The sequence below is a fragment of the Pan paniscus genome, chromosome 8, assembly GCF_029289425.2.
Source record: "Pan paniscus chromosome 8, NHGRI_mPanPan1-v2.0_pri, whole genome shotgun sequence".
NCBI classification, from domain to species: domain Eukaryota; kingdom Metazoa; phylum Chordata; class Mammalia; order Primates; family Hominidae; genus Pan; species Pan paniscus.
Genome location: NC_073257.2, coordinates 64,090,905 through 64,115,784, shown reverse-complemented (window position 1 = coordinate 64,115,784; position 24,880 = coordinate 64,090,905). Strand labels below are relative to the sequence as shown.

General features: G+C 35.2%; 1 protein-coding gene across 4 annotated transcripts in view; it reads right to left on the bottom strand.

Annotated features, from left to right (window-relative positions):
• PRKG1 (protein kinase cGMP-dependent 1) overlaps positions 1–24,880 on the bottom strand; it is a 1,295,238-nt gene that overhangs the window by 479,437 nt on the left and 790,921 nt on the right. For all 4 annotated transcript variants that reach the window (XM_034930587.3, XM_063607406.1, XM_003806332.6 and 1 more), the window contains exon 4: positions 4,580–4,685. In XM_034930587.3, coding sequence (XP_034786478.1) covers positions 4,580–4,685 — 106 coding nt within the window. The remainder of the gene's footprint in view (positions 1–4,579; positions 4,686–24,880) is intronic.

The following is a 24,880-nucleotide window of genomic DNA, read 5'->3' as shown; positions in this document are numbered from 1 at the left end:
AAACATCTGTGTTTACATCAGGGAATCTGAAATACAGGCACAAAAGAGAAATGACTAAATAGGATTAAAGAGACAGAATCACAGTTTCATGTGGCATCTAATAGCAAAGAGGGGGCCAAACCACATGACTGGGAGTTACAAAATGGGTAAATACAATGGAATAAAAATAAAACCCAACTTTGACAATAAAGAAAAACTCTTGCCTGTTAGCAGTGCATTTATATGCCTGGTGTGTCCCCTTTTCTCCTCCTCCAAACTTATGTGTTTATTCAGAAAAATGAGAAGAAACAGTGGCACCATAAGATAAGAAATTATAGAGAGCCACTCATTTTTCAGCCTGTGGCAGCTCCTGAAATTCCTCAGTTGGGAAGGCATTGGGATGTACAACAGAGACCCCTACCGAAAAGAACTCTGATAATTTGCATGATCCTTTGCTAGAGTTTTCATTTTTTTAATAGCATCGCCATTGCTTTACCCCTTTAACTCATTTACAAAGTATAAAGTATAAGATATCTATAACAGAAAAATGTAGATGCAAGTTTTATTTAGCAAACACATAGAGAAAAACATCCCCCTCTTCACAGACTGCTTTAAAGCACTTAAAGTCAATATTTTTATAATATTAAGTAAGCCTTCCTATATATGCAGTGGTGTTTCTGTTTTTGTTTTTTGAGACAGGGTCTCTCTCTGTTGCCCAGACTGGAGGGCAGTGGTGGGATTTCAGCTCACTGCAGCCTCAACCTACCAGGCCCAAGTGATCCTCCCCCCTCAGCCTCCTGAGTAGCTGGTACCACAGGCACATGCCACTGCACCTGGTAATTTTTCTATTTTTCTATTTTTTGCAGAGACAGGGTTGCACCATGTTGACCAAGCTGGTTTCAAACTCCTGAGCTCAAACAATCCGCCCACTTCGGCATCTCAAAGTGCTGAGATTACAGGCCTGAGCCACTATACCCAGCCGAAGTCATAAAGAAAAAAGTGATAAAGTCATAAAGAAAAAAGTATAAGTCACTTTTTTGAAGTCATAAAGAAAAAAGTGCTTGACTATAAAAAAAAACTTTAAAGTTTTATATGATGTAAAAGAAAGATAGGCAATTTTTTAAAAAGCAACAACAAACAGGGAGATCAAAGTAATTCTGAAGTTACAGGAAAACAATTAATTTTGTCTTCTGAGTTTTTGATAGTATCTATCATTGAGGCTATTATGCCATCTCTTAATAGCCTTGAAAAATAAATGGTACCAAGTATAGCTAACCTGGGGATGTGAAGAAGGAATTAATATTATTCACTCTTCTGGCTTTTGGAGCTCAGAAAAACACACCCTGAAGGGAAGGCCTCAGAAGTCCTTTCTTTCTGACCTTCTCCTGCCTCCTATCTCTGGCTTCTCATTCTCCCCTGAGGCAAGCCATAGAAACTAGAATTCCTTTTCCCCAAAGCAAGTCATAGAGACAGACTCCTTTTTCCCCCGAAAGCCATCCATAAAGCCTAAAAATATTATTTTAACCTTCCCCTGCTTTTGTTTGACAGCTGTCATGCAGAAATTAAGATTCTCATTCCAAAGGAGTCCTACCTCATACCTGGAAGGAAGAAATGCTACAACAGAGAGGCCAAGAAGAATCTCAACAGACAAGCCTTGCTAGTTTTCCTCACTTAGGCCACTATCATTAGAGCACTCTGTTTTCATTCAAGCACAATTCTATCACTGCCCATTCTTCATTAAACCTAAGCATAAAAATGCAGTTTTCCCCTGTATCGTCAGGACTTCATTCAGAAAGGCTCCTGTGTCATCTTAATCTTTAATTAAATAAATCTGTAATGCTTTTCTCTTGTTAACCCGTCTTTTTATATAAGTGTGTCATCCATGACCCTTACAATAGAGAGGAAAGGGATGGTACCCTTTCCACCCCTACATGGCTTCATGGATGTGTGACTTGTACCGAAGAATAGGACCTGCGCTTACAAGGTTCCTACATTTGATTTAATGCTGTGCTGTCAAGGTCTTTAATTTTTTATCAATTTTTGAAAGAGGTCCTGCATTTTCATTCTTCAATGAGTGCTGAAAATTATGTACTGGCTCTGTACTCACTGTTCTATAAAGTGCCTATCTACAAAGCAGTAAGTTTTGTGCCAAAGAAGAATACAAAGATATTTAAGAAATAACCCTAGTTCTAAACAGCTTATAGTCTAGAAGTAGAAATAAGCTTAAGGTGAAATTATAATAAAACAAAGCAGACAATAAAACACATGGCAGAGATGAAGCTCCAGAGGAGGAAAGACGTGACTTCTCAGTGTAATGAGGTAAGTATACATGGAAAGGCAGCTTTTAGTTGGGTCCAAAAAGCAGAGAAGAATTTGAACATTGACAGTGATGGAGGAGAGGGGCAGGCAGAGAGGGAGTGTGCTGTGAAAAAGCACAGGGAAGGCATGGGTACATGGAATTGTTTGGTTTGCAGGAAGAGAGAAGAATCCAGGCTGAAAAACCTCACTGTTTTTGGCTATAGGAGGGCCTTGAATGTCCAACTAATGAGGCTGTAAATAATGCAACAGGAACTGTGCACCATTGAAAAAGTTATAGAGAGAGAACCAGTTGGTCACAGGTGTAATTTAGGAAGATTAAAGCTGGCCTCAGGCAATGATGGTCATCCTGTCACCTCTCTGGACTCCCGGCCCAGTCCTATGTTCACAAACAATGTGAACTTGATGTTTTATGGAGTAGCCAGATGGAAAGTGACATCCAAGTCAGCAACCACCTCTTTTTTTATTCAGCCAGTTAAACTCTGCCAGCTCTATTCTGACCAACAAAAAATGTTCACTTACTTTGGAGACCCAATTTTATTGTTTAAGATTTGAATTTGAACACACACACACATACACACGTGCATATGCACAGATTGAGACATCTCCATCTCCTGAAATAGTGCCACCAGAAAGAGTTCTTGTTAGAGTCATTTGAGATAGCATTGGCACTCAGTCCATTTTCTTGGAAAAACAAACTTATGGAAGCTAAAATCAACATCGTAAGTGTCCAACGCTTAGGTATGTGAGATGAATAATGGACTGTATTCTATAGGTTACCATTTCACTGATTACCAGTTGTAATCTTTATCAGAGCTGCACCAGAAGAAATCAATAGCTCTTAAACTGTAAGTTAAGGCTTAAAATGAATATTCATTCTCTCTGTCTCTATCTTTCATCATACACACACATACACACAACATACGTATAGACACGTATATACAAACACATACATATATACATCTCACCTAATATAGAAGGCACCTGAATAATTTAATTCCCTTGAAAACCACATTAAATTTCAAATAGGAATTTACATTTCTACCTCTTCTAAGTGTTTCTTCATCCAATCACATTGAGAAAAAAATTCAACACCTTGCTGACAGTAATTTTTCAATATATTATTACTTGATATCACATTAGAATTGTATTACCCCTTTAGCATGAATATAAAAGGTCTTACATGGAAATAAAAATGTATAAAAGATGAAGCAGTAAGAAAATAAATTAACTACAAGAAATATCCAAGTAAGGAATATCAAAAATTGCATCTTAAGAAAATTCAGTAGTTACCTATTAAGATGTATCACTAAAGCAAAATGTGAATTTGACTTTTTAGCTTCATTTTAACAATTTATTCACCAAAAATAAAAAGCAAAACAAAAATGTTAAACATTCTACCTATCAAAAATGAAATCTTAATTAGCAGTACACTCATTATATGCTCATATAACTTGTGTATTACTATTTCATAATGGCTCTGTTTTCAAAAGAAAAGTAATTTTAAAAATAAGTGCTTTTTAAAAAGTCATGAGAATTGTCAATATTCTTTTCAATTATAAGATAATATATTTTCTTTAAAATAAAATAAACTTGCAGACAAAGAAATTCATTTCAGTGAGTATCAATGTATTCCTAAGAAATAAAAAGCTGGTTTTTATTCTAATTTCCATCCTATATTGAGTTATTATGATAATATATAATATAAATGAAAGAAAAGCTTTTGATATTTCAAACCTGTAGCATAAAATGAATTTTATTTGGGAAATTAAGCTCAGGATTAAAGGATAATAAGCTATTTCTTGGAACTTTTTCATCTTAGTCATCTGACCTTTCATATGGAAACTCACACAAGAGATGACTCGGCCTTACAGTGTGGGTCTGTTTAGAAGATGTGTCATAAATATATTAACCAATAAATAGTTGAAGATGTGTTCAATATCCTTTTTTGTTCAAGCACATTTTTATTTGTTTCTCTGAGTTGCTCACTTCTATGAGAGAATGGCTTAATACATGTCATGAAACTCTGAGGTTCTGACTTAACCATACATCATGGGAACTGGCACCAGAAATATAAAGAAGCTTGTTTGAAGTCTTACATCTCTACAGATTTATCACCAGAAATATAAAGAAGCATGTTCGAAGTCTTACATCTCTACACATTTGTAGACTATTATGACTGAGAGAAAGGCAAAAAGCACCCTGAAATTCAGGGTGCTGCATTTCAGATAATAGGGCTAAAAGGAAAGTAAACACTCTCACAAGAGAAAAGAAAGCATCCTACCTTTTTAAAAATTCCATATACTCGGTATGCTTGATGAGTCCTGTCCTCATCATTATTGTTTGAAAACATTGTCGATCAATGGCCCAGAGTTTTACATTTACAAGAGCTGGAGAAAAATAAAAGAGAAACAAACAGGGAAAAATTAATTAGAGAATTTCAACTGTGAACAACATTCTGCAAAGGAGATGAGCTATTCATGAGAAGCATGAAAATGATTGCCTTTTTACAAACATTTAAAGCTAATATCACAATGCTACCCTATTTCATTAAAAAAGTCCTATATGTTTACAGGCAAAATGTAGTTCATAATTTTCCATACTCGCATTATTATCTACTAGGAAGATTCCTGTTGCCCTTGCTCTATGACCCTTGGGGGTTGATTGTCTAAGCCCACATAGAAAGTATTTTGTAATTCAAGGCTATATATGAAGAAAATAGCATGAAGAAAAAAGAGGTTTACAAGTAATAATAAACCCTAGTAATTACTCAGCATGGTGTTAATGACTCATATGACAATATTTTAATTATAAAAAGTAGAAGTAAAATTTCAATTTTCAGGCTTAGGGGAGAATTTATATAATAGAAATAATAGTTACACAATGATTTCCACACAAAGCTCGTTTTACAAATTGACATCTGTGCCCAAAGTTGCCACGTGGTAGTTTCAGTAGACATGTTTGTTGAATTTTAATTTATTCTCTTATGCACCACTATCTTTGACAATGCATAATTAAATGTTGAAGCTGAATACCCCACAACTTCACCATTTCATCTATTAAGCACATGACTAAGAGAAGTTTAAAAGACAAATGTTATAGTGTGTAACACTTTTAAAATGAGCACATTAAAAATCTTGGTTATTATATTGGTGTGATGGCATATGAGAGATTTATTATTCTCTTTACTTTTATATATGTTTTCAAATTTTCATGACGTAAAATATTTTAAGCTAGCAAATGAACTAAAAAAAAAACAATTCAAATATCATAGTCATGGGGAATGTAGTCTGAGGAAGAGCTTTGAATAGGGCCAGGATATAGTTAATTGAGCCAAACATAGAAAGACAGAAGAGCGCAATTTTCTCTGTTTCACAGTTCTCAAGACTAAGCCCAGTGAATGTGATGGATCATGATTTGGGAGTGAAGGAGGAGAAAAAAAGTTATCAGAGGAATTAGGACATGTGTGTGCCTTGTGGGGAGGAGCTAGAAGTTACACACAAACGAACAGGGGAGAAGGAAGATAAGAGGAATGAATATTGTACTCCAGAGTAAACCCATCTTTGAATTGTATCTATTTTTTTCTTGCAACATTTAAGCTGCAAAACTAGAATATGACTCCTCCTTTGGCCAACTCTATATTAAAGAAAAAACAAAACATGCTCACTGAAGTAGAAATAGAACAAAGCAGCTGGAACTTGTGTGTGCCTGGCTCCATTCTAAATGTTTTTTTACAAATGACACTTCATCAAAAACAAAGGTAGTGCAGGTATCCTTCAGCCAGATTCTAATACATCTGCTGCCTCCAGACTCTTTTCTACAATACCTTTTTACTTGAGACAAACAGTTAAGACTGGATGACATAGCCACAAAGAACTTGGGAAATCAGGAGAGGATTCCTAAGAGTTGGAACAGGAAGTGGGACCTTAAAAAGTGGTGGGAGTTGAGCTACAAAAGAGGTGGGCAAAGAGTAACTGGGTGGGGAAAGTACATAAACAAGAGCACAGTTGGAAATGAGCTCAGGAGTCTACCAGGAAAAGAGACTGAAATGGCTGAGCTTTCCGTAGTGTTGCTGCACGGTTTGGGGGTAGTGCATGCACATGCACATGTATTTATTGTGGCCAAGCTGTCTGCAGCATTTTAAGTCTGAGTTCGCACCTCAAGCCCAGGCATTGACCCTGGTCCCTTCCTGTCCTGTGAATTGCTGCTTTTTTCTATCTGTTTCTCTCCTTGGTGCTTAGCATGTGTTAATATTATTATCTCTCTCCTAGGTCTGTATCATGTTTCCTTATATAAATTTGTATATTCCTTCAGAGAAAAGTCCCTGTCTCATCTCTTATAATCTCTGCTCCTCCACTAGAAATTAGCATTTCATTTGGTAGGCATTAGGCAAATTTATTAATGAACTTTACGTACATGGAGTTCACCTGCAAAAAACCCACAAAATAATTTAAGCCTATGTAGCATCTGATGCCCATCAAAATATCTAAACCGAATGTATCAGATTTCATTATCTATGTGTTGAAAAATGACTTTAAAAAATAAATTGACAGAATTCAATAATTTCATTTTACTTTTTGGTTCCTGTTTACATGGGCTATTAAAATGTCTCTAGGTAAAACTGTAGTTCAGATATTTTGCATGATAATAAACATAGCTTGATGAGATTGCAAATTTGTCCATGACCTTGGGCATGATACCAAAACCTTTTTTATATTTAGCTTTGGCCAACATACATATTAGTCAAGTCAGCTATTTACAGATGGACAAGCATGACTAATAATCACCTTGACTTATTATCAAAAATATGGTTATATTAGAGTTGTGATTAACATCTTGCTTTTTAACTAGCCTGCTGGAGTGTAAATCGATTGCTTCCATAACTTACAGAGACCATTCAAAAATATATCTCTTCATTCACCTTTGATCTTAAGTGATGTGTTAATCTCCATAGGGAATAAGCATTTCACAAATAAAATTCCTGTGATTTTCATGATGATTACTGTTGAACATTTAAGTCTAAAGGGTATAAAGCTGAGACAGTGCTGGGAAGTGATTTTCCTTTTTATTCAAGTATGTATCTAAAATTCTTTGCTGAAATGTATATCATTTTCTCAGGTTAAGGTCACATACATCCCACTCAGTGGAAAATAAACTCCCATTACTCTGAGACCTCTAAACGCACAAGTACTTGAGAACAACTTCAATGCATGAAACAGTTGGCCTTCATTTAGGGGACACCAAGATTACAGAGGAAGGAGCCATAAAATTGTGCTAGACTAAGAGACCACAAATCTGGATTTGGCTTAAGTTCTTCTACTGAGGAATTCATCTGTTGTTCAACTCAAATTCTGGAAGAATATTGGGAAGCATATGTAAGTATAATGCACTTATAGACTCAAATATTTATTCAGCTCATATTTATTTTATACCAATATGGCAAACACTGGTGCTAGATCTACAGGATAGAAAACAAATTCACAGTCCCTGCCCTCAAGAAACTTGTGATCTAGTACAGAGGTAGACAAACTATTATCCATGCCAAATCTGGCCCATGGTCTGTTTTTGTACAGTCTACTGGCTAAGAATGGGTTTTGTATTTTTAAATCGTTGAAAAATTTAAAAAGAAGCATATTTCGTGACACATGAGAATTGTATGAAACAATTTTCTGTGTCCATAAATAAATTTGTGTCCATAAAAGTCTTACTGGAACACGGCCATGCCCATTCATTTACATATTGTCTCTGGCTGAACTGAGTAATTGCAACAGAGACCATATGTACTGCAAAGCCTAAAATATTTCCTATCCAGCCCTTTACAGAAAATACTTGCTGATTCCTGGTCTAGTACAAGAGAAAAACAAATGAAGGGATAAATGCTACCATGGGGTAAGTTTCTGGGGCTGTGAATACACAAAAAAGGCAACACATGCTTTCCATGGGGAGGAGCTGAGAAGAGATGATTAAAGAAGGCTTTGAAGAAAAGAATCATCTAAGCTAGGATGCTACACCCAGGGTTAGGGACTGAATATTTGTGTCCTCCCAAAATTCAAACGTTGAAGCCCTATCCCCAATGTGATGCTATCAGAGGGTGGTTGCCTTGGGATGACACCAGATTTAGATAACATCATGGCGGTAAAGCACACATGATGGGATTAGTGTCCTTAGAAAAAGAGGATCTCCCTCTCTGCATGCAAGCACCAAGAAAAGGCCATATGAGGACCTAACAAGGAATAGGGGCATCAGCAAGAAGCCAGCCTCTCTGGTACCCTTATCTTGGGCTTCTAGCCTCCAGAACTGTGAGAAATAAATGTTTGTCTTTTAAGCCATCCAGTCTATGGTACAGATGGTTCTTGATTTATGGTGGTCCCACTTAAAAAATTTCAACTTTGCAATGGTGTGAAAGTGATATGTATTGACTAGAAACTGTACTGCAGTAAAGTATTCAATATATCACATGAGATATTCAACATTTTATTATAAAATAGGCTTTGTGCTACATGATTTTTCCCAACTGTAGACTGATGTAAGTGTTCTGTGCATGTTTAAGGTAGGCTAGCCAAAGCTATGATGTTTGGTAGGTTGAGTGTTTAAATGCATTTTCGAGTTACAATATTTTCAATTCATGCGGGTTTATTAGGATATAACCCCATTGCAAGTCCAGGAGCATCTGTATTTGTTACAATAGTCCGAACTGACTAAGAAATCTGGCATCTATGGAGCTCCAAAACATCTGTCAATGGAACTCAAGAGATTCTTGAACATGAGGGAGAAAAAACAGCACCCTTATTTTTACTATAACTGATATTTAGCATTTCTTCCTATGATTATAAAAATTTGAGCAACAAACCACAGTATGATTTGTTACCAATAGAAACAGTGGCTATTTTTATATCCTCCTATATTTGCTGCAGATATCTTAATATAATTTATATTCATCACTACTTCAAAATTATGGCAGTTACTAGAGCTGACTCTAGATCTTAGTTTTAATAAATTATATCACTATTCATCATTAAATGTCATCACAGTATTTCAATATAAATGATTTTCTTTGTTATCCTATGTATTTTATTTCATGTCTTTAAAAAGATTACTCTTAGAGGAGTCCATATGCTTCACCAAACTGACAAATAGGTCCATGACAAACAACCAACAAGATTAAGAGCCCCTGCTCTAAGCAAGTCCTGGAGGAAAAATTAGGTCAGAGAAAGAGGTAGTGGGAGTGGCAATGGCAGGGCTAGTACTTAGCTGGTCTGTGTCCCTAGGGTCATGCCACTTGCTAAAACATCAAAATACTTTTATACTATTTAGTAAACAGCCATTTCCCTGAGTTCCCTGACAGCCCTTCCCAGCCTTTCCCCCAGTATCTCCTAGGATCCCCACAGTTCAGTAACTAAAGTGTCAATACTGAGCTCAACAGTGTCCTCACAGACCTTGCTCCAGAATCAAGTATGCCACGGGGATTGCTAGATATTTTTGAGGTTATCCTACCACCACCACAACTACCACCACAAGTGTTTTCCAAAATGAGGAGTCTCGTTGCATATATAAAGAAGAAAATGTGTCCCTTGGAGGAAACTCCAAGTGGTCCAGGGATGCTGAGATGCTAGGAGGTAGTCAGAGGTGAGACAGAAGTGATGAGGAAAGCAACAATGGTTAGATGGCAAAGGTTCTTGTGTGCCTTGATGCGGAGTTATAACTTGATACTGAGGCCAATGAAGAGGGGGGCACAGAAGGGTTTAAAGCAAATGATTCCCTTCAGAAAGATTTTGCTAGTAGTACCTAATGGTGCACTGGAGGAGGACAGGACTCAGGGAAGAAAGACCGATGTAGAAATAGAGACAGAGTCAGAAATAGAGATAGAGAGAGAGACCAAGACAGGGACAGAGATTAGTTAGCAGCTCTTGGAATTATTCAGGTGGGTGGACCTTGGTAATGGCAAAGAAGCTAGAGACGTAGATGAATTTGAAAGATATTAAGGATCTTAAACAGATAGGAAAAGTCAGGTAGAGGGAATTTGACCCTAATATTCGACTTTCTAGCCTAGACATATGAGTGAAAATAAAATAGTGGAATAATGAATGCTGCATTCATATTATTCAAAAGTGCAGACAGCACTGTATTAGCAAAATTACCCCGTTTTAAGGGGTGAGAACCATGCACATTATAAACTAACCTAAGTGATTTGCAATGAGCAAAATTAGCTTGTAATTCTCTTTTACTTTCTACATTATAAATATAAAACTATTATCTTCAAAGTATTTTCTAATGCTTTCAAAATTTTCCTTGCTATAATAAAAAAGCATAATTATCTTAAAAACATTCTGAAATCACATGGTCCTACAGATATTTATAGTCTAGAAATAAATGTACCAGGCTGAGTCCCAGGACAAACACCTGAACACTCAGATAGCTTTGGGAATATTAGGAGGCCAAGATGAAGCTTCACAAATATTATGAAGTATCAGCCAAGTAAATTTTATGTTTTGGGAAAAATTTTTCCTTTTATCAAAGTTGGCCAAGAAGATAAATGTATATGACCAATAAGGATATAAAAATGATGTTCAACACCACTAACCTTAGGGTAATGCCAATCAAAATCACCATGAGATAGCACTTTACACCAATTAGGATGGCTATTATTTTATTAAAAAATATAAAATAGTAAGTGTTGGTGACGATGTGGATAAATTGGAACCCTTGTGCATTGCTGGTAGGAATATAAAATGGTACAGCCACTGTGGAAAATGATATGGTGGTTCCTGAAAAAATTAAACATGGGATCAGTATATGATTCGGAAATTTTACTTCTGAGTATACACCCCAAATAACTGAAAGCAGGAACACAAACAGATATTTGTGTGTTAATATTCACAGCAGCATTATTTACAATAGCTGAAGGTTAAAATAACCCAGAAGTCCTTCAAGGGATGAATGAGTAAACAAAATGTGGTGTATACATACAGTTAAATAGTATTCAGGCTTGTGAAAAGAATGAAATTCTTATATGTGCTATAACATAGATAAACATGGAAAACATTATGCTAAGTGAAATAAGCCACATACAAAAAGACAAATATTGTCTGATTCCACTGATACGAGGTCCTAGAATAGTCAAATTCACAGAGATAAAAAGTAGAATAGTAGTTACTGGGGGCTGGGAAGGAGTGGGGAAATGAAGAGCTACCCTTTAATAAGTTCAGTGTTTCAGTTTAGGATGATGAAAAAGTTATGAAGATGAATAGTGATGATGGTTGCACAGTGTGAATGTACTTAAAGGCATTGATTGATTGTACACTTCAGAATGGTTAGGATGATATATTTTAGATATATATAAAACATAAAAGTTTATTACATATGTATTTTATTTGTATATTTATATATTAGATATTTATATATAACATAAAATAATATAATAAAATATTATATTTAATATTAAATACATACAACAAATTTATCTATATATTCTATATTTATGTATAATGTATAATGATATAAATTATAATCTGTATATTATATAGTATAAATATATTACATTATAAAATAAAATATAATATATATTATAAATAATATAAAGATATATAATATATATTTTATTATATAGTCTCTTACATATATAATAAAATTTATCATCCTAACCATTATATATATAAGTAAAAAATATATATTTTACTACAATAAACAAAAGTGATCAGATGTATTTACTTGGCTAGATAACTAAATAAATTGTGTTTCACGCTTTGTTTTACTCTTCAGAAGTCTCACATCAGTATTTAAAAAAAAAAAAATACTCAGATACCTAGAGTTTTTAAGGCACAATTCAAATTCCATAAGCAGGCACTGGTGACATTCCCCATGTCTTCCCCAGCTTCAAGCCTGCCTCTACCCCTCCAGATTAAAGCTTGTTTTACTCCATGCCTTTGTTCATGATAGGTCCTCAACCTAGAATGACTTTTCACCCATTTGTCTTCTAAAACTCCCACATATGCTTGCAAGACTCCAAGCAAAGATAGTTGTATTAGTCAATCTTAGTCAAGATTCTCCAGAGAAACAGAACCAACAGGCTATATAGACACATAAGTGGGTATTTATGAAAGAAGTTGGCTAAGCAGTTATGGAGGTCAAGAAGAGAGATCAAATTTGCCTTTCCTCTACTTTTTTGTCCTAACTAGGTCTTCAGCAGAAGGAACGATGCCTGCTCACACTGGTGAGAGTGGATCATTTTACTCAGTCTGCCGATTCAAATGCTGATCTTGTCTGAAACACTCTGATAGATACACCCAGAAATTATGTTTTATCAGCTATCTGGGTATCCCTTAGCCCAGTCAAACTGACACAAAATTAACCAGCACAGTACCTTTTAAATATTTTTTCCCTTTCCAGACCCTTCTGTGCTAAACTTTTATCAAGCTTAGCCCTTGATATGTTTTAATCTGCACTGTCCAATATAATAGCTATTTGCCATACATGGCTATTGAGAACTTGTAATGAGGCTAATGTGAAATTAGATGCACAAGTTACACACAAGATTTAGAAGATGGTATGAAAAAAGTATGTAAAATAACTTAGGAATAATTTTACATTTATTACATGTTAAAATAATAATATTTTTGGTATATTGGGTAAAATAAAAGTTTACTAGTAAAATTCATTATACTCACTTCTCTTTACTTTTTAATGTTATCACCAGAAAATATAAAATTATATATATTGCTTATATAACATTTCTGTTGGTTAGTGCTGCTCTAGAATAACAACACTCATAACAGATAATCATTTCTTTACACATTTCTTTTGTTCCTTGGAATATAACAAAGTGAGAATTCATCAAATATACTCTGAATTGAATTTTGTGTGTCAAACATTTCAACTAAATAAAATATTCTTATAATTCTTTGGCAAATCACCACAGACCATCATAATCTCTATTAGGAGAGAACTGGTTTTCAATTTTAGTTGTGTCTGAACATCTTTCCCCTGCAGTAGAACATTAGTTGAAATTTCTGAAAAGAATTCCTGAGCGAATTATTTTTCTCAAGTTGGACCATGTTTTTCAGGGAACATTCTCAGATAGTAGGTAAGTCTCATTTAAAATGTTTGCTGATCCATACTTTTTCTAAATAGACCAGAAATTGAGGGCTTGGCACAGGAAGAAAGACATGGAAAAGTATGATTAGCTTATTCTCCTACCTCATATTTACCATTAAAGAATATCAGCTCACATCATAAGGTACTTTAATATATGCTCAAGGAATCCCAGAAGCTGTATTCTACCCCCCCTTTACTGATGCTTGACTCGTCTGTGATCACTCAGATACTTAGTGTGACAGAATAAGAAGATTGGGAGAGACCTTGAGGGGCTCCATCAAGCCCATAACTGCTTCCCAACATTATTAAGGCATATGTTAGCCTAAAGCTAAATTCTAACTGCCGGAATGTTCTGAGACAAATGCTTCATAATTAGAAAAGGCCATTTGCTGTTTACTATGCATCTGGAGCATGCCAATGTCTCCACTGCACAAATTGCCTCACAGTTAGTTTGGAGGATATATTTTAACCTTTCTTAACTGGAAAAGTTATCTTTTTAATGACATATAGAGGATGGGTCATAAAATTGGACACTGCAGATAAGAATCATTATTATATACCTAATAGTAAGAAAAATTACCATCAATGTTGTCACCATATTCATACATTGGAAGGGAGTGGGCTGCCCTGTAATGAAGGAGATAGAAATAAAATAGCTGTTTCTCTAACTTCTGTTTGACTTCATACCTTGTAGAAAGTAACCTGTAAAGGCCAATGGTGACTTCCAATAATTGTTGGAAACCAATTCACCAACATAATGATTCTAAAATGTAAACTGACTTTCAAATGTTAAGGATACTAGAAGGACCAAGTGGATAATGATTTTAGTACAAATATGTTCATAATAATGATCATTATTTAGGGTATCTTTATTGAACATTTACTACGCATAATGAAACTTTGTTATGTTTGCTTAACATATGTTAATCCTATGAAATAGTCCTATCTCCTTTCTATAAATATTCAAATTAAGTCTCAGAAAAGCTAAGTTACTGCCCAGGTCACATATATAATAATTATAAGAGTTAGTTTCCGTCTGACTCCAAAGCCTAGCTTGTTTTACTAATATGTGATTTTTGTTTGTTTTACTTTCTATTTTTTTAATTTTTTAAATGGCAGATAAAATTATACATATTTACTGTGTACCACATAATGTTTTAACATATGTATACATTGTAGAATGACTAAATCTAACTAATTAACAATTGCAATACCTCATATAGTCATCACTTTACATCCATTTTCCTGGCATTTTTCAAGAATACAATGTATTAATAACTACTGTCACTATATATACAATATATTAATAACTACAGTAGAAAAATGATTTCTACTTTTATCCCATGGTGGTCAGAAATACTTGATATTATTTCAATAGTCTAAAATTTGTTAAAATTAATTTTGTGGCCTAACATGTAATCTATGCTAAAGAGAGTTCCACGTGTAGTTGAGAAGTATTCTACAGCTGTTGGATAGAACATTTGTACAATTAAGTTAGGTCCATTTGATCTAGGTTTTACTTTATATCTGGGTTTCTTTATTGATTTTCTGTCTGTACCATCTGTCCATTACTACATGTAGGGTGTTGAAGTCTTCTACTATTATCCTATTGCAGTTTATCTCTCTCTTCAGGGCTATTAACATTTGTTTATATATTTAAGTGTTCTGATGTTGGGTGCATATATATTTACAATTGTTATATCCTCTTGCTGGGTTGATCCCATTATCATTATACAATGATCTTCTTTGTTTCTTTGTAAAGTTTTTGACTTAAAATGTATTTTATTGGCCAGGCACGGTGGCTCATGCCTGTAATCCTAGCACTTTGAGAGACTGAGCTGGGCGGATCAACTGAGGTCAGGGATTTGAGACCAGCCTGGCCAATATGGTGAAATCCTGTCTCTACTAAAAATACAAAAAAACTAGCTGGATGTGTTGGCTTATGCCTGTAATCCTACCTGCTTGGGAGGCTGAGGCAGGAGAATTGCTTGAACCCAGGAGGCAGAGGTTGCAGTGAGCTGAGATCATGCCACTGCACTCCAGCCTGGGCAACAGAGTAGGACTCTGTCTCAAAAAAAAAAAATGTATTTTATCTAATATATTGTTTCCTTCAGCACTTTGAATGTATGATCCCACTCTCTCCTGACAGATTTCTGCTGAGAAGTCTGCTGCTAGGCATAATGGAATTCTTGTATATGTTATTTACTTCATTCTTTTTCTGCTTTCCTCTCTTTGTCTTTGATTTTTGTCAGTTTGATTATGTCTTACAGTAGTCTTATTTGGCTTGAATTTGATGGGAGACCTTTGACCATCCTGTACTTGGATACTTATATTTTTCTTTAGGTTTGAAAAGTTTTCTGCTGTTATTTCTGTAAATATGCTATTTCCTCTTTATCTTTCTTTTCTTCTTCTTTAACTCCTATGACTTGTACATTCATTCTTTTGATGCTATCCCATAAATTTCACGAGTTTTTTGTTCTTTTTTCCATCATTTTTCTCCTTTGACTATATATTTTTTAATAACCTGTCTGAGCATACAGATTCTTCTGTTCTGCACTGATGCTCCCCATTGCATTTTCCATTTCATTCATTGTATTTTTCAGCTCTAAGATTTATTTGATTAAAAAAATTCAATCTCTCCATTATATTTCTCATTCTGGTCATATTGTTTTTCTGTTTGTTAAATTGTTGTTCTGGTTTTTTATTATTATTTTTTTTTTTGCAGTGTGCTGAGCTTCTTTAAAATAGAGATTTTGAATTATTTGTTGGGCAGTTCTTACATCTCCATTTGTTTGGAGATAGTCACTAGCACCTTTTTTTTTTTCACTTAATAATGCCATGATTCTCTGATTTTTGTTTATCCCTGTGGTTATACAGCAATGTCTGGACATTAGAAGAAATATTTACTTATTTTACTCGTTACAGACTGGCTTTTTCTGGGAAAGCTCAGAACTACCCTCTGTCTTTAGGTGGTCTTCAGTAAAGAAGCTGAATAAGCATTTTAATTCATTCTACAAGCTCTAATTTTTAGTCACAGTAACTCCCAACAGTGTTGAAGAAGTAATCTTTAAAAGTCAAAGCTGTGTGAACCATCCAGAGTTCATCTGATGGCAGGCACTGAGGGCATCAGGGATAGATGGATGTGAGGGATCACATGTGCCAATAAAAAATCAATTCTTGCCTTTTTCCATTTTGGCTGACACCCATAGGCACCAAAAAATAGGTGCTAATAAGTAACATGTTTTGAAGATGCAGAATAAGGCTATGGAAACAAGGAATGTTCCAAGTGTCCCAGTCTTTCTCCTTGCACTCCTTGTTAATAACAATACACTATATTCTTACATTTGTTAAACCACAATTAAAGTACTTGAAAATCTATGGAAACTCAGCACTATGAAAAGCTGGTAATGGAGGCTGTGAATTGACTGACGAAGTGGGGAAGAAGCGGAAAGAATAAATAAAACTTACGTCATCTAAAACAACCCTGGCATGAGGCAAAGGTCAGGTATATTAGGCAAAAGAACAGGGAAAAAAAGGAATTTTTTCTCTAAGAAATAACTAGATTTCTGTGTAAATCGGTTATAAACAAGGGACCAAGAGTGAAAGGAGGAGTCAAGAAGCCCACAGATAATAATAGAGTTATGAAGATAAAAATGCTACGAGTTCCCTCTTATCAAGAATAGTAAAGATCACACAATCACTTGTGAGCTGTTTACAAAGAAACACAATTAAGAAAGTGATAAGCTATTCCAAGCAGTCCTACTAGATTGATCTTTCCAAAGCACTATGCTAATCCCATCATTATACCCACCAAACATTCAATAGCTTCTTCCTACTGCCATAAATAAAACAAAATCTATTCATCTTTACATTTAATTCACATCTCTAATTAAGAGTATCTTCCTAGCTTCATCTCCCATAATCCCTTAAACATAACATATTTCAGTCAATGGACTGAATGCATAGTTTCCAAATCCACCCATCCTTTTCCTGCCATCAGGTCTTTAGTCCAGTTATTTTCCTCTATCTACAGCAATCTTAGTAGTCCCTAAAGGCTCAGTTCAAAAGCCACTTTGTCTATGAAGACTTTCCCATTCACTTCAACTAGAATTTTTCCCCCTCTAAATGTCTGCAACCTTCTGATTGTGTCTCCTTAGTGACTTTTGCCACTATACCTTGCTTCATAGTTATTCATATACCTGAGTTATATCGGCTTCACAGTTATTCATATACCTGAGTTATATCGGTACCATATTCTACTCTGAGATCTATGATAGTTCTAAAGTGTTCAGCAGATGTTTTGGATTAAATAAATGACTGGGTTACAAAGGGGAAACAATCTGTGAAAAAGATTAAAAATTGAGGACAGTCATCCTGTATAAGAGAAAGGGAAAAGTCAGTAAAAGACCTAAAGTATTTGATGCATTTATTAGACTTTAAGTAAATTCAGTGGAGCTGTTTATAACAGAATTAAGGGCTACCCTGAAGTCAAGAGTTAAGAGATTTATTACAAACATTTTATGGGCATTTTTGAGACCTTACTATGTGCCAAGAACTATACCAGGAACTGGTGGTATGAAGATAAACAAGATACAGAACTTGCTCTCAAATAGCTCCTAGTTGCTACAGGCTAACTTTCTTTACTTTTCCTCTTTATTTATACACTCATATTTTTCTTTATTTTATTTTTCCATCTTAAGCTAACAGCCTTAACTATTCCATCTCAAATGAAATTTGAATGAATCGACCAGATAGTGTTTCTGATGGATTAAGAGTGATTTCCTTCTAACTTGTAAAGTACAGAATTAAGACTAGTAATTAGAACTTATAGGGTTGCCTATTAAGATTCAATTTAGAGACAAAATGAGTATAGCAATGGTTGAATCTTGTGCTAAGAAGTTTTCCATTATAGGAAGTGTTCAAGTAGACCAACTACTAAAATAACAGAGACAGGATTACTGAATTGGATGGTAAATTGAATTGGATCATCTCAAAGGAGCAATTGAACAATAACATTTTACAGAAGCAAAAGGATCAATGCAGAGAGGAGTGAGGCATACACCTATATGATTGAGTATATTCATGATAGTTATTTTGAAGTAACTATGAGGCATTATACTAAAACACTGATGGTTTAGAGACAGACTCTACATCAAAAGATCAGATGTCTAGAAAAAAGGTGATACCACATGTTGACTTTAATAAAGGAAATGGTGTCTCATAAGATCAATGCTCTATGAACAAATTTAAAGACTCTAGGGGATTCAAAAGAAATAAAGGACACTAAAAGTCAATAATTTGGAGTTTGTCCTGTTTAAGCATTTTGACTTCACCATACAGGAGTACGTGGCTTTGGGCAACTAATTTAAGCTTCCATTATTCTCTTTTAGGAAACAGATATCATAATGCATGCCTCATGAAACTATTCTCAGATATGAGTGAAATAACTCATGGTGGATACTCAGCATGGTACCTGGCACCTAAAATATAATTCATTCATTTATGTCTTTTAATGGTATTACCATCTTATAAGTACATAGGAAACAGAGAGCAAATTAGCACTAACATATTGGGTAGTGACAATGAATTCTAAGAGAGTTAAAAAAGAAAGAACAAAAGTTTAGAGTAGTCATGCAATTGGCTCACTAGCTCTGAGGAATAAAAGAAGCATTCTGGTAAATTGCATCCAGATTTAGACAGGCTGCAAAGTTAAGAGGGAAAATTAAAGAATGACTGAGGCTGGGTGTGGTGGCTCACGCCTGTAATCCCATCATTTTGGGAGGCCAAGGCAGGCAGATCACTTGGGGTCAGGAGTTCGACATCAGCCTGGCCAACACGGTGAAATCCCCATCTCTACTAAAAATAGAAAAATTAGCTGAGCGTGGCAGTGGGTGCCTGTAATCCCAGCTACTTGGGAGGCTGAGGCAGAAGAATTGCTTGAACCCGGGAGGCAGAGGTTACAGTGACTCGAGGTGGTGCCACTACACTCCAGCCTGGGCAACAAAGCAAGACTCCATCTAAAAAAAAAGAGAGAATGACTGATATTGTGTTAATAAGGTGGCAAAGACAAGAAAACTGGCATACAGAAGCACAGAATCATTTGAAGGCAAGAAATGTATCATCTTGTTCATCTTTGTCTTTTCTGTTCCTGGCACATAATAAAGGCTATAAATGTTTGCTGAATGAATAACTCATACATATTCCTGTCTGGTGCTCTTAGGCATAAATGTCTCCTAACTCTTCATTTTAGGGTAGCCCTTAATTCCATCACAAACAGGCCTCATATAATTCAATTGATGTCAAAACCCAGAAACATTCTAGAATCAATAATATTAAACAGATGATCTGTGATTTTTTAGAAAAGGAATCAGAGGCTGAGTGGCCATTGACTAATGAGATCCATTTGCAATAGGCTCTTCAACATGTAGGAGGGTCCATCTCACATCAGTGAAGCTCCAAACACCTCACATTTTGAGATTCGGTCAAAAGCTTCAGCCTCTGGCAAGCTACTAAGATAGAGTTTGTGGCAACCCTCTCATGATGACACAATTTCCTGCAGGTGGGACATTTTTAACAGTGTGCCTACTTCAAAAATATCTGCACATGTTTGGTAAATGTCATTGCACATCTGTGCATAACAACAGATTTTGGCTTGAACCTCATTAGGAAAATGAGTATTACATCTGTAAGTCCTTTTGTCAGTTGGATAGGCTGTATCCCTAAATACTACACCAAGATGCTGACAACATATGCTTACATATTTGCTGAAATTCAAGCAAACATCTTTAAAAAGTCATGCTAATAATCATTCCTTACAAGTTAAATGATGTGACTTTAACTCAGAAACATTATTAAAATGTATTCTCCCAAAGGAGGGATTTTCCTTTTCCTAGTCAGTTCTTAGAATGCTTCTCTTTCTGCAAACAGTGTACATATGCCAGAAGCCATATATTTGACATATCCTTAATTAATCTCATTTCTTGAAGGGAAAATGAAGCATCAAGATTATATGTCTATTAGCCCCCTGCTATAACTCTCCTGCAGAGCTCACTGTTGACATGCTTTAGAAGTTTCCATTTTTGTCGTATACCTCTACATCACCTCAGTTCGCTGCCACCTTAAGGCTAGACTCCACAGCCATAATTTGTGAACCCTTTCAAGTTCTCACTAAATATGAAAACAATGTTTCTATCTAGGTCCCGTTAAGAAAGTATATGACAAGGCTGCTTAAAAGAAACAGATGGAATACTATTTGGCGTTTATTTTCTAGGCGCTAGTAGACTTTGAAATAGAAATGTCCCATTTTGGCCCATTTTCTCTTTAGTAAATTATATGTCATTCTCTAAGTTTGGCAGAATTCTGGGAAAAAAATCACCAGGAAAAGGAGCTCTCTAACAGCCTTCTCTGCTGGCAGATGACATCAAGAAATGTCAAGTGAGCTCAGCTGTTTTACATTTTCAAAATTGTCTGCTTTGACACATTATGAGAATGCCATTTTCCTTCTTGTGATTTTTCTAGTCTGGAAGACACATAGTGTTGCAAAGAAAATTGATCATTCAACAATGATTAGAAAAATAAGCTGTAATTGACACGAATGCAGAGGTTGATTGTATGATTATGCAATATGAAAACTGATCATCCTTATTTACACAGGTGAAAGACACAGTGGAATCTGTATTTTACAAAAGGATCACTGGTATCTTCCATAGGAAAAAAATCTGAATGACTTCTAGAAAGATTCTGTTTAAACACACTAAACATACTCCTTTTTCATGCATTGAGCATTCTCTCCACACAATAGCACCAATTGTGAGTGTACAACACAATGATACTCAGAGTGTTATCGAGTCTCCCTAATGACTTGCTCAACTACATAAACCCAAAGGTCGGTTGACACATTATTCACCCTTCTCCTCCAGTCCTTCCATCAAATTCCAGTTGTAACTAAGTATGTTTCTCTTTGTGTCATCTCCTCATGCCTGCCTCACCTCATAGGTAATAAGCCTCAAAACTGAGTTATTCTGAAGGTTGATTGTAATAAGTAGTTTGTGAACTTTTGTTTTTTAAAATAAGAGCAAAAGATAATATTTAATAATTGTTTTGATAAGAACTTCCCAAATTCTGACTTTAATAAACTCTGCCCTTGGTTAACATAATTGCGCCAACTCCTTCAGCAGGGAATGGCAGACCAGGGATAGTCAAATATTTGCTCACACCATTTGAGAATGTATACTTACTAAATGGAGGTGAAGATAGGTATAAATATACACAGCAGAGTTACTTCTAAACTCTTAAGCCTGGCCACTACTGAGGCTTCCATGGATGTGTTGTTGTTCTGCCAGCAGCATCTCTTCCTTGGGGAACTACCATGCTGGGTAATGTAATTCCAGTGCCCAGTCCCCGCCCATCCCTGGTCCTCCTTTAAGTATGATTGATTAAGTTACATTGTCGCTTAGACTAGATTGAATCTGGTCTCTGTCTCAAGCCCATGAAGGGGTCCTCAATACCTTACATATTGCTAATTCTGACATAAGCACAGGGCTCTTATTTATATATGCATAATACAGAAAGGATAATAAACTCTGAAAGCTTGAAGCCATTTGAACAAAATTTGACAATTTTCATAGGGCTTTACTTAAAAGGCTTTAACTTTTTGAAACAATACTTAGATAAAAACAGGTTACAATTCAATTTTATCAGTAGACAAAAGGCTTAGAGGGATTAACTTATTTTATGAAGATTATCCAACCAAAGGTTCAGCTATAGAGCTCATCTTCTGTAAGTCCTTCAAGGACATTCCCAATTCATATCACATAATTTTAACCACAATGACCAAAAATGTTCAGATCAATATTTTACTGATTTAATATTTATATTTTCTAAATCGTAAACCTGGAATGCATAACCTTATACACAGTAAATTATTTTAAAGGCAAATTACTTAAGGATGGACATATTTCTAGAAATCTTAAAGCAGTCTGACTGAATTTCTTGAAAGTTATGACTAAGTGGTAAGGATCTCAAGACACTAAGTAGAAACATTAGTAAGTGTTGATACAAGAAGGAAAATACTAAGTCACAAGTAAAGCTTGAAAGTAATGAAATATTTGTTCCACAATACATATTTAGGAAATATTAAATGCCAAGTAATATAGCTATGACAGTGAGCAAGACACATATATTTCCTCTTCTAAAAGTTTGCAATGGTTTAGTAGAAGAGAGATCAATAAAGAAAGCAATATCAATATAGTGTGGTGAGTGCCAGGCTCAACTGACGTATTCAGAGTGTGTGGGGAGCCTCCCACAGGAACATCAAACCTAGCCCTAGTGGTGAAGGAAGAGTTCCCCATGGAAAAAGTGCTTACAGTTAGGCCTGGAAGAGGAGGAGCTACACAAGTGAAGAAAAGAAGGCTGGTCAAATTCCTGATGCAAACAAAGCTAGCAAAACCTTACTTTATAACTCTAGAAATAAAAAATCCTATTTCCTTATTTCCTTTTATTGAGTCCCATCCCCAAAATCAAGATACTCTTTATCGAGCTCAAGGCCACACACTCCTAAAACATATCCAAGGCATCTCACCACTCAGCCGAGAAACAACAGATCCACCAGCCTAGATTGCTCTACTGCCAAATGTTCTATCACCTAGTCAGCAATTTAGTAGATCTTAGCCAAAAATTAATAAGTTATCAACAAACTTTCCACCTTCTCTGACTTCACTGATACTGTTTATTCCATTCTGATACTTCACATCTCTAACAGTTGACTCTATACATTCTGGAAATAATGTTAGCTACAGATTTACAGGAATTTCAGATCTATTTTCTTGGGCATAACTAATGCCACCTGCTTCAAAGATGCAGCAAACTCTGAAAGGTGGAGACAGTACAGCTCAGGTTCTATAACTCCTATGTCATTACTAGCTACAGATGCATTATTATGTTGTATAGACAATACAAGTTATGATCTTAAGTAACTATTGATCTATTTATCTATATTGGCTGAATGAGATATCTCCCAGTCACCGACAAAAGTAGTAATGAGTGCTTTCTTAATCATACTATGTCCTTATCAATTTGGCTTTATGTATTTAAACATGGCGTGAGACCATCATGTTTATTCAAATACAGACATGTATTGAGCATGGCATCATGTTGACAGGAGCCATCAGCTGAAGTACACCTTAGTTCACTGTAGACTCTACTATGCAGAGTTGGCAGATAATCAACAAAATCTGCCTTGATTCTTAATGTTCCTGGTATCTCGTCTCCACTTAGTATTGTGAAAAAGGAATGTAAAATCTTCAACGTCAATCAATAATATAATAGATAGACATTAAGTTGTTACAAGTTGCGTTCAAGTAGAAAGCCAGGAATATGTTTTAGGATTCCAATTTTGTCATTCTGTTTTTCTTTTTACCAGCTCTTCAGCTTCCCTGATCAGTGTTTTCCATACATTTTGTTTTTCTTTTCTTGTTATTCCAACCAGGAAACAGTAACAAAGAACAAGAAAAACGTCCATGGTCAGGGTTATGCCACAGTAACAGTGGACAGAGGTTTATGCAAAAGACAAACTTGGAAACCTGGAAACACTAGAGGTTATACTCAAAATCACTCCTGATCTTCCCTTCACATTTCATGCACTGGTTCCCACTGACCCATTCTCAAACTTGAGAATGGGTAGAGGCAGGAGAACAAACTTAGTCTTTTTATGATATTTATTAAAAAAAGAAGAAGAAGAAGAAGAAATCAAGAAGCTATTTCTAACGAGGACTTGTTATGTTCCCAAATATCTTAATATAATAACAATCAAATTGCAATTTTATGGCCTAAAGAAGGAAGAAAGAATAACAACCCTAGTAAGCAACTTGGATTCTAAAAAAAATGAGAAGAAAATTTATTTTAATTAGTCATAGTCTTTACACTAATTGCTCACCTGTCACAAATTAGCCTTTTTCCATTAATAATACACTTGGCCTTTAATATTAAAAAGGAAAGATGAGAGGCAAAAACAAAAATGAATGTAATTTTTTATTCCAAAAGCTATGATTATTTTTCAAGCTAAATTTATTGACACTAATGAAACCATAGAGTCATATTTAGATTTAGGAAACTGTTTCTTATTTCCAGGGAAGGAAGTTCAATACTGTAATCATAGTGTAGGTGAATGCCTGAATAAAGCATGTAGACTAAGCGTAGCTTATCAGAAGTAGATACAGTCACAGTTCAATTGGGTTGCTCCAATAACTAGCAAAGTGACAATCATTTCAGGATTTACACCAAATATAAAACACACTGGAACTGATTTTTTTCTTAAACAAGTAAAAAACTATTCTGGTTTCCTTAGAAATGTCCCAGGGTAAAACTATTCATCCTTTCTGGCAGGTAGAAGTTGTTGTTTTGTTTTGCTTTTTAACTTTGAAAGAGATGACCAACGTATGCTTCTGGTTTAAGAACACCAGAACACACACGAGCTGATGCTTAAAATCCAGTGGGA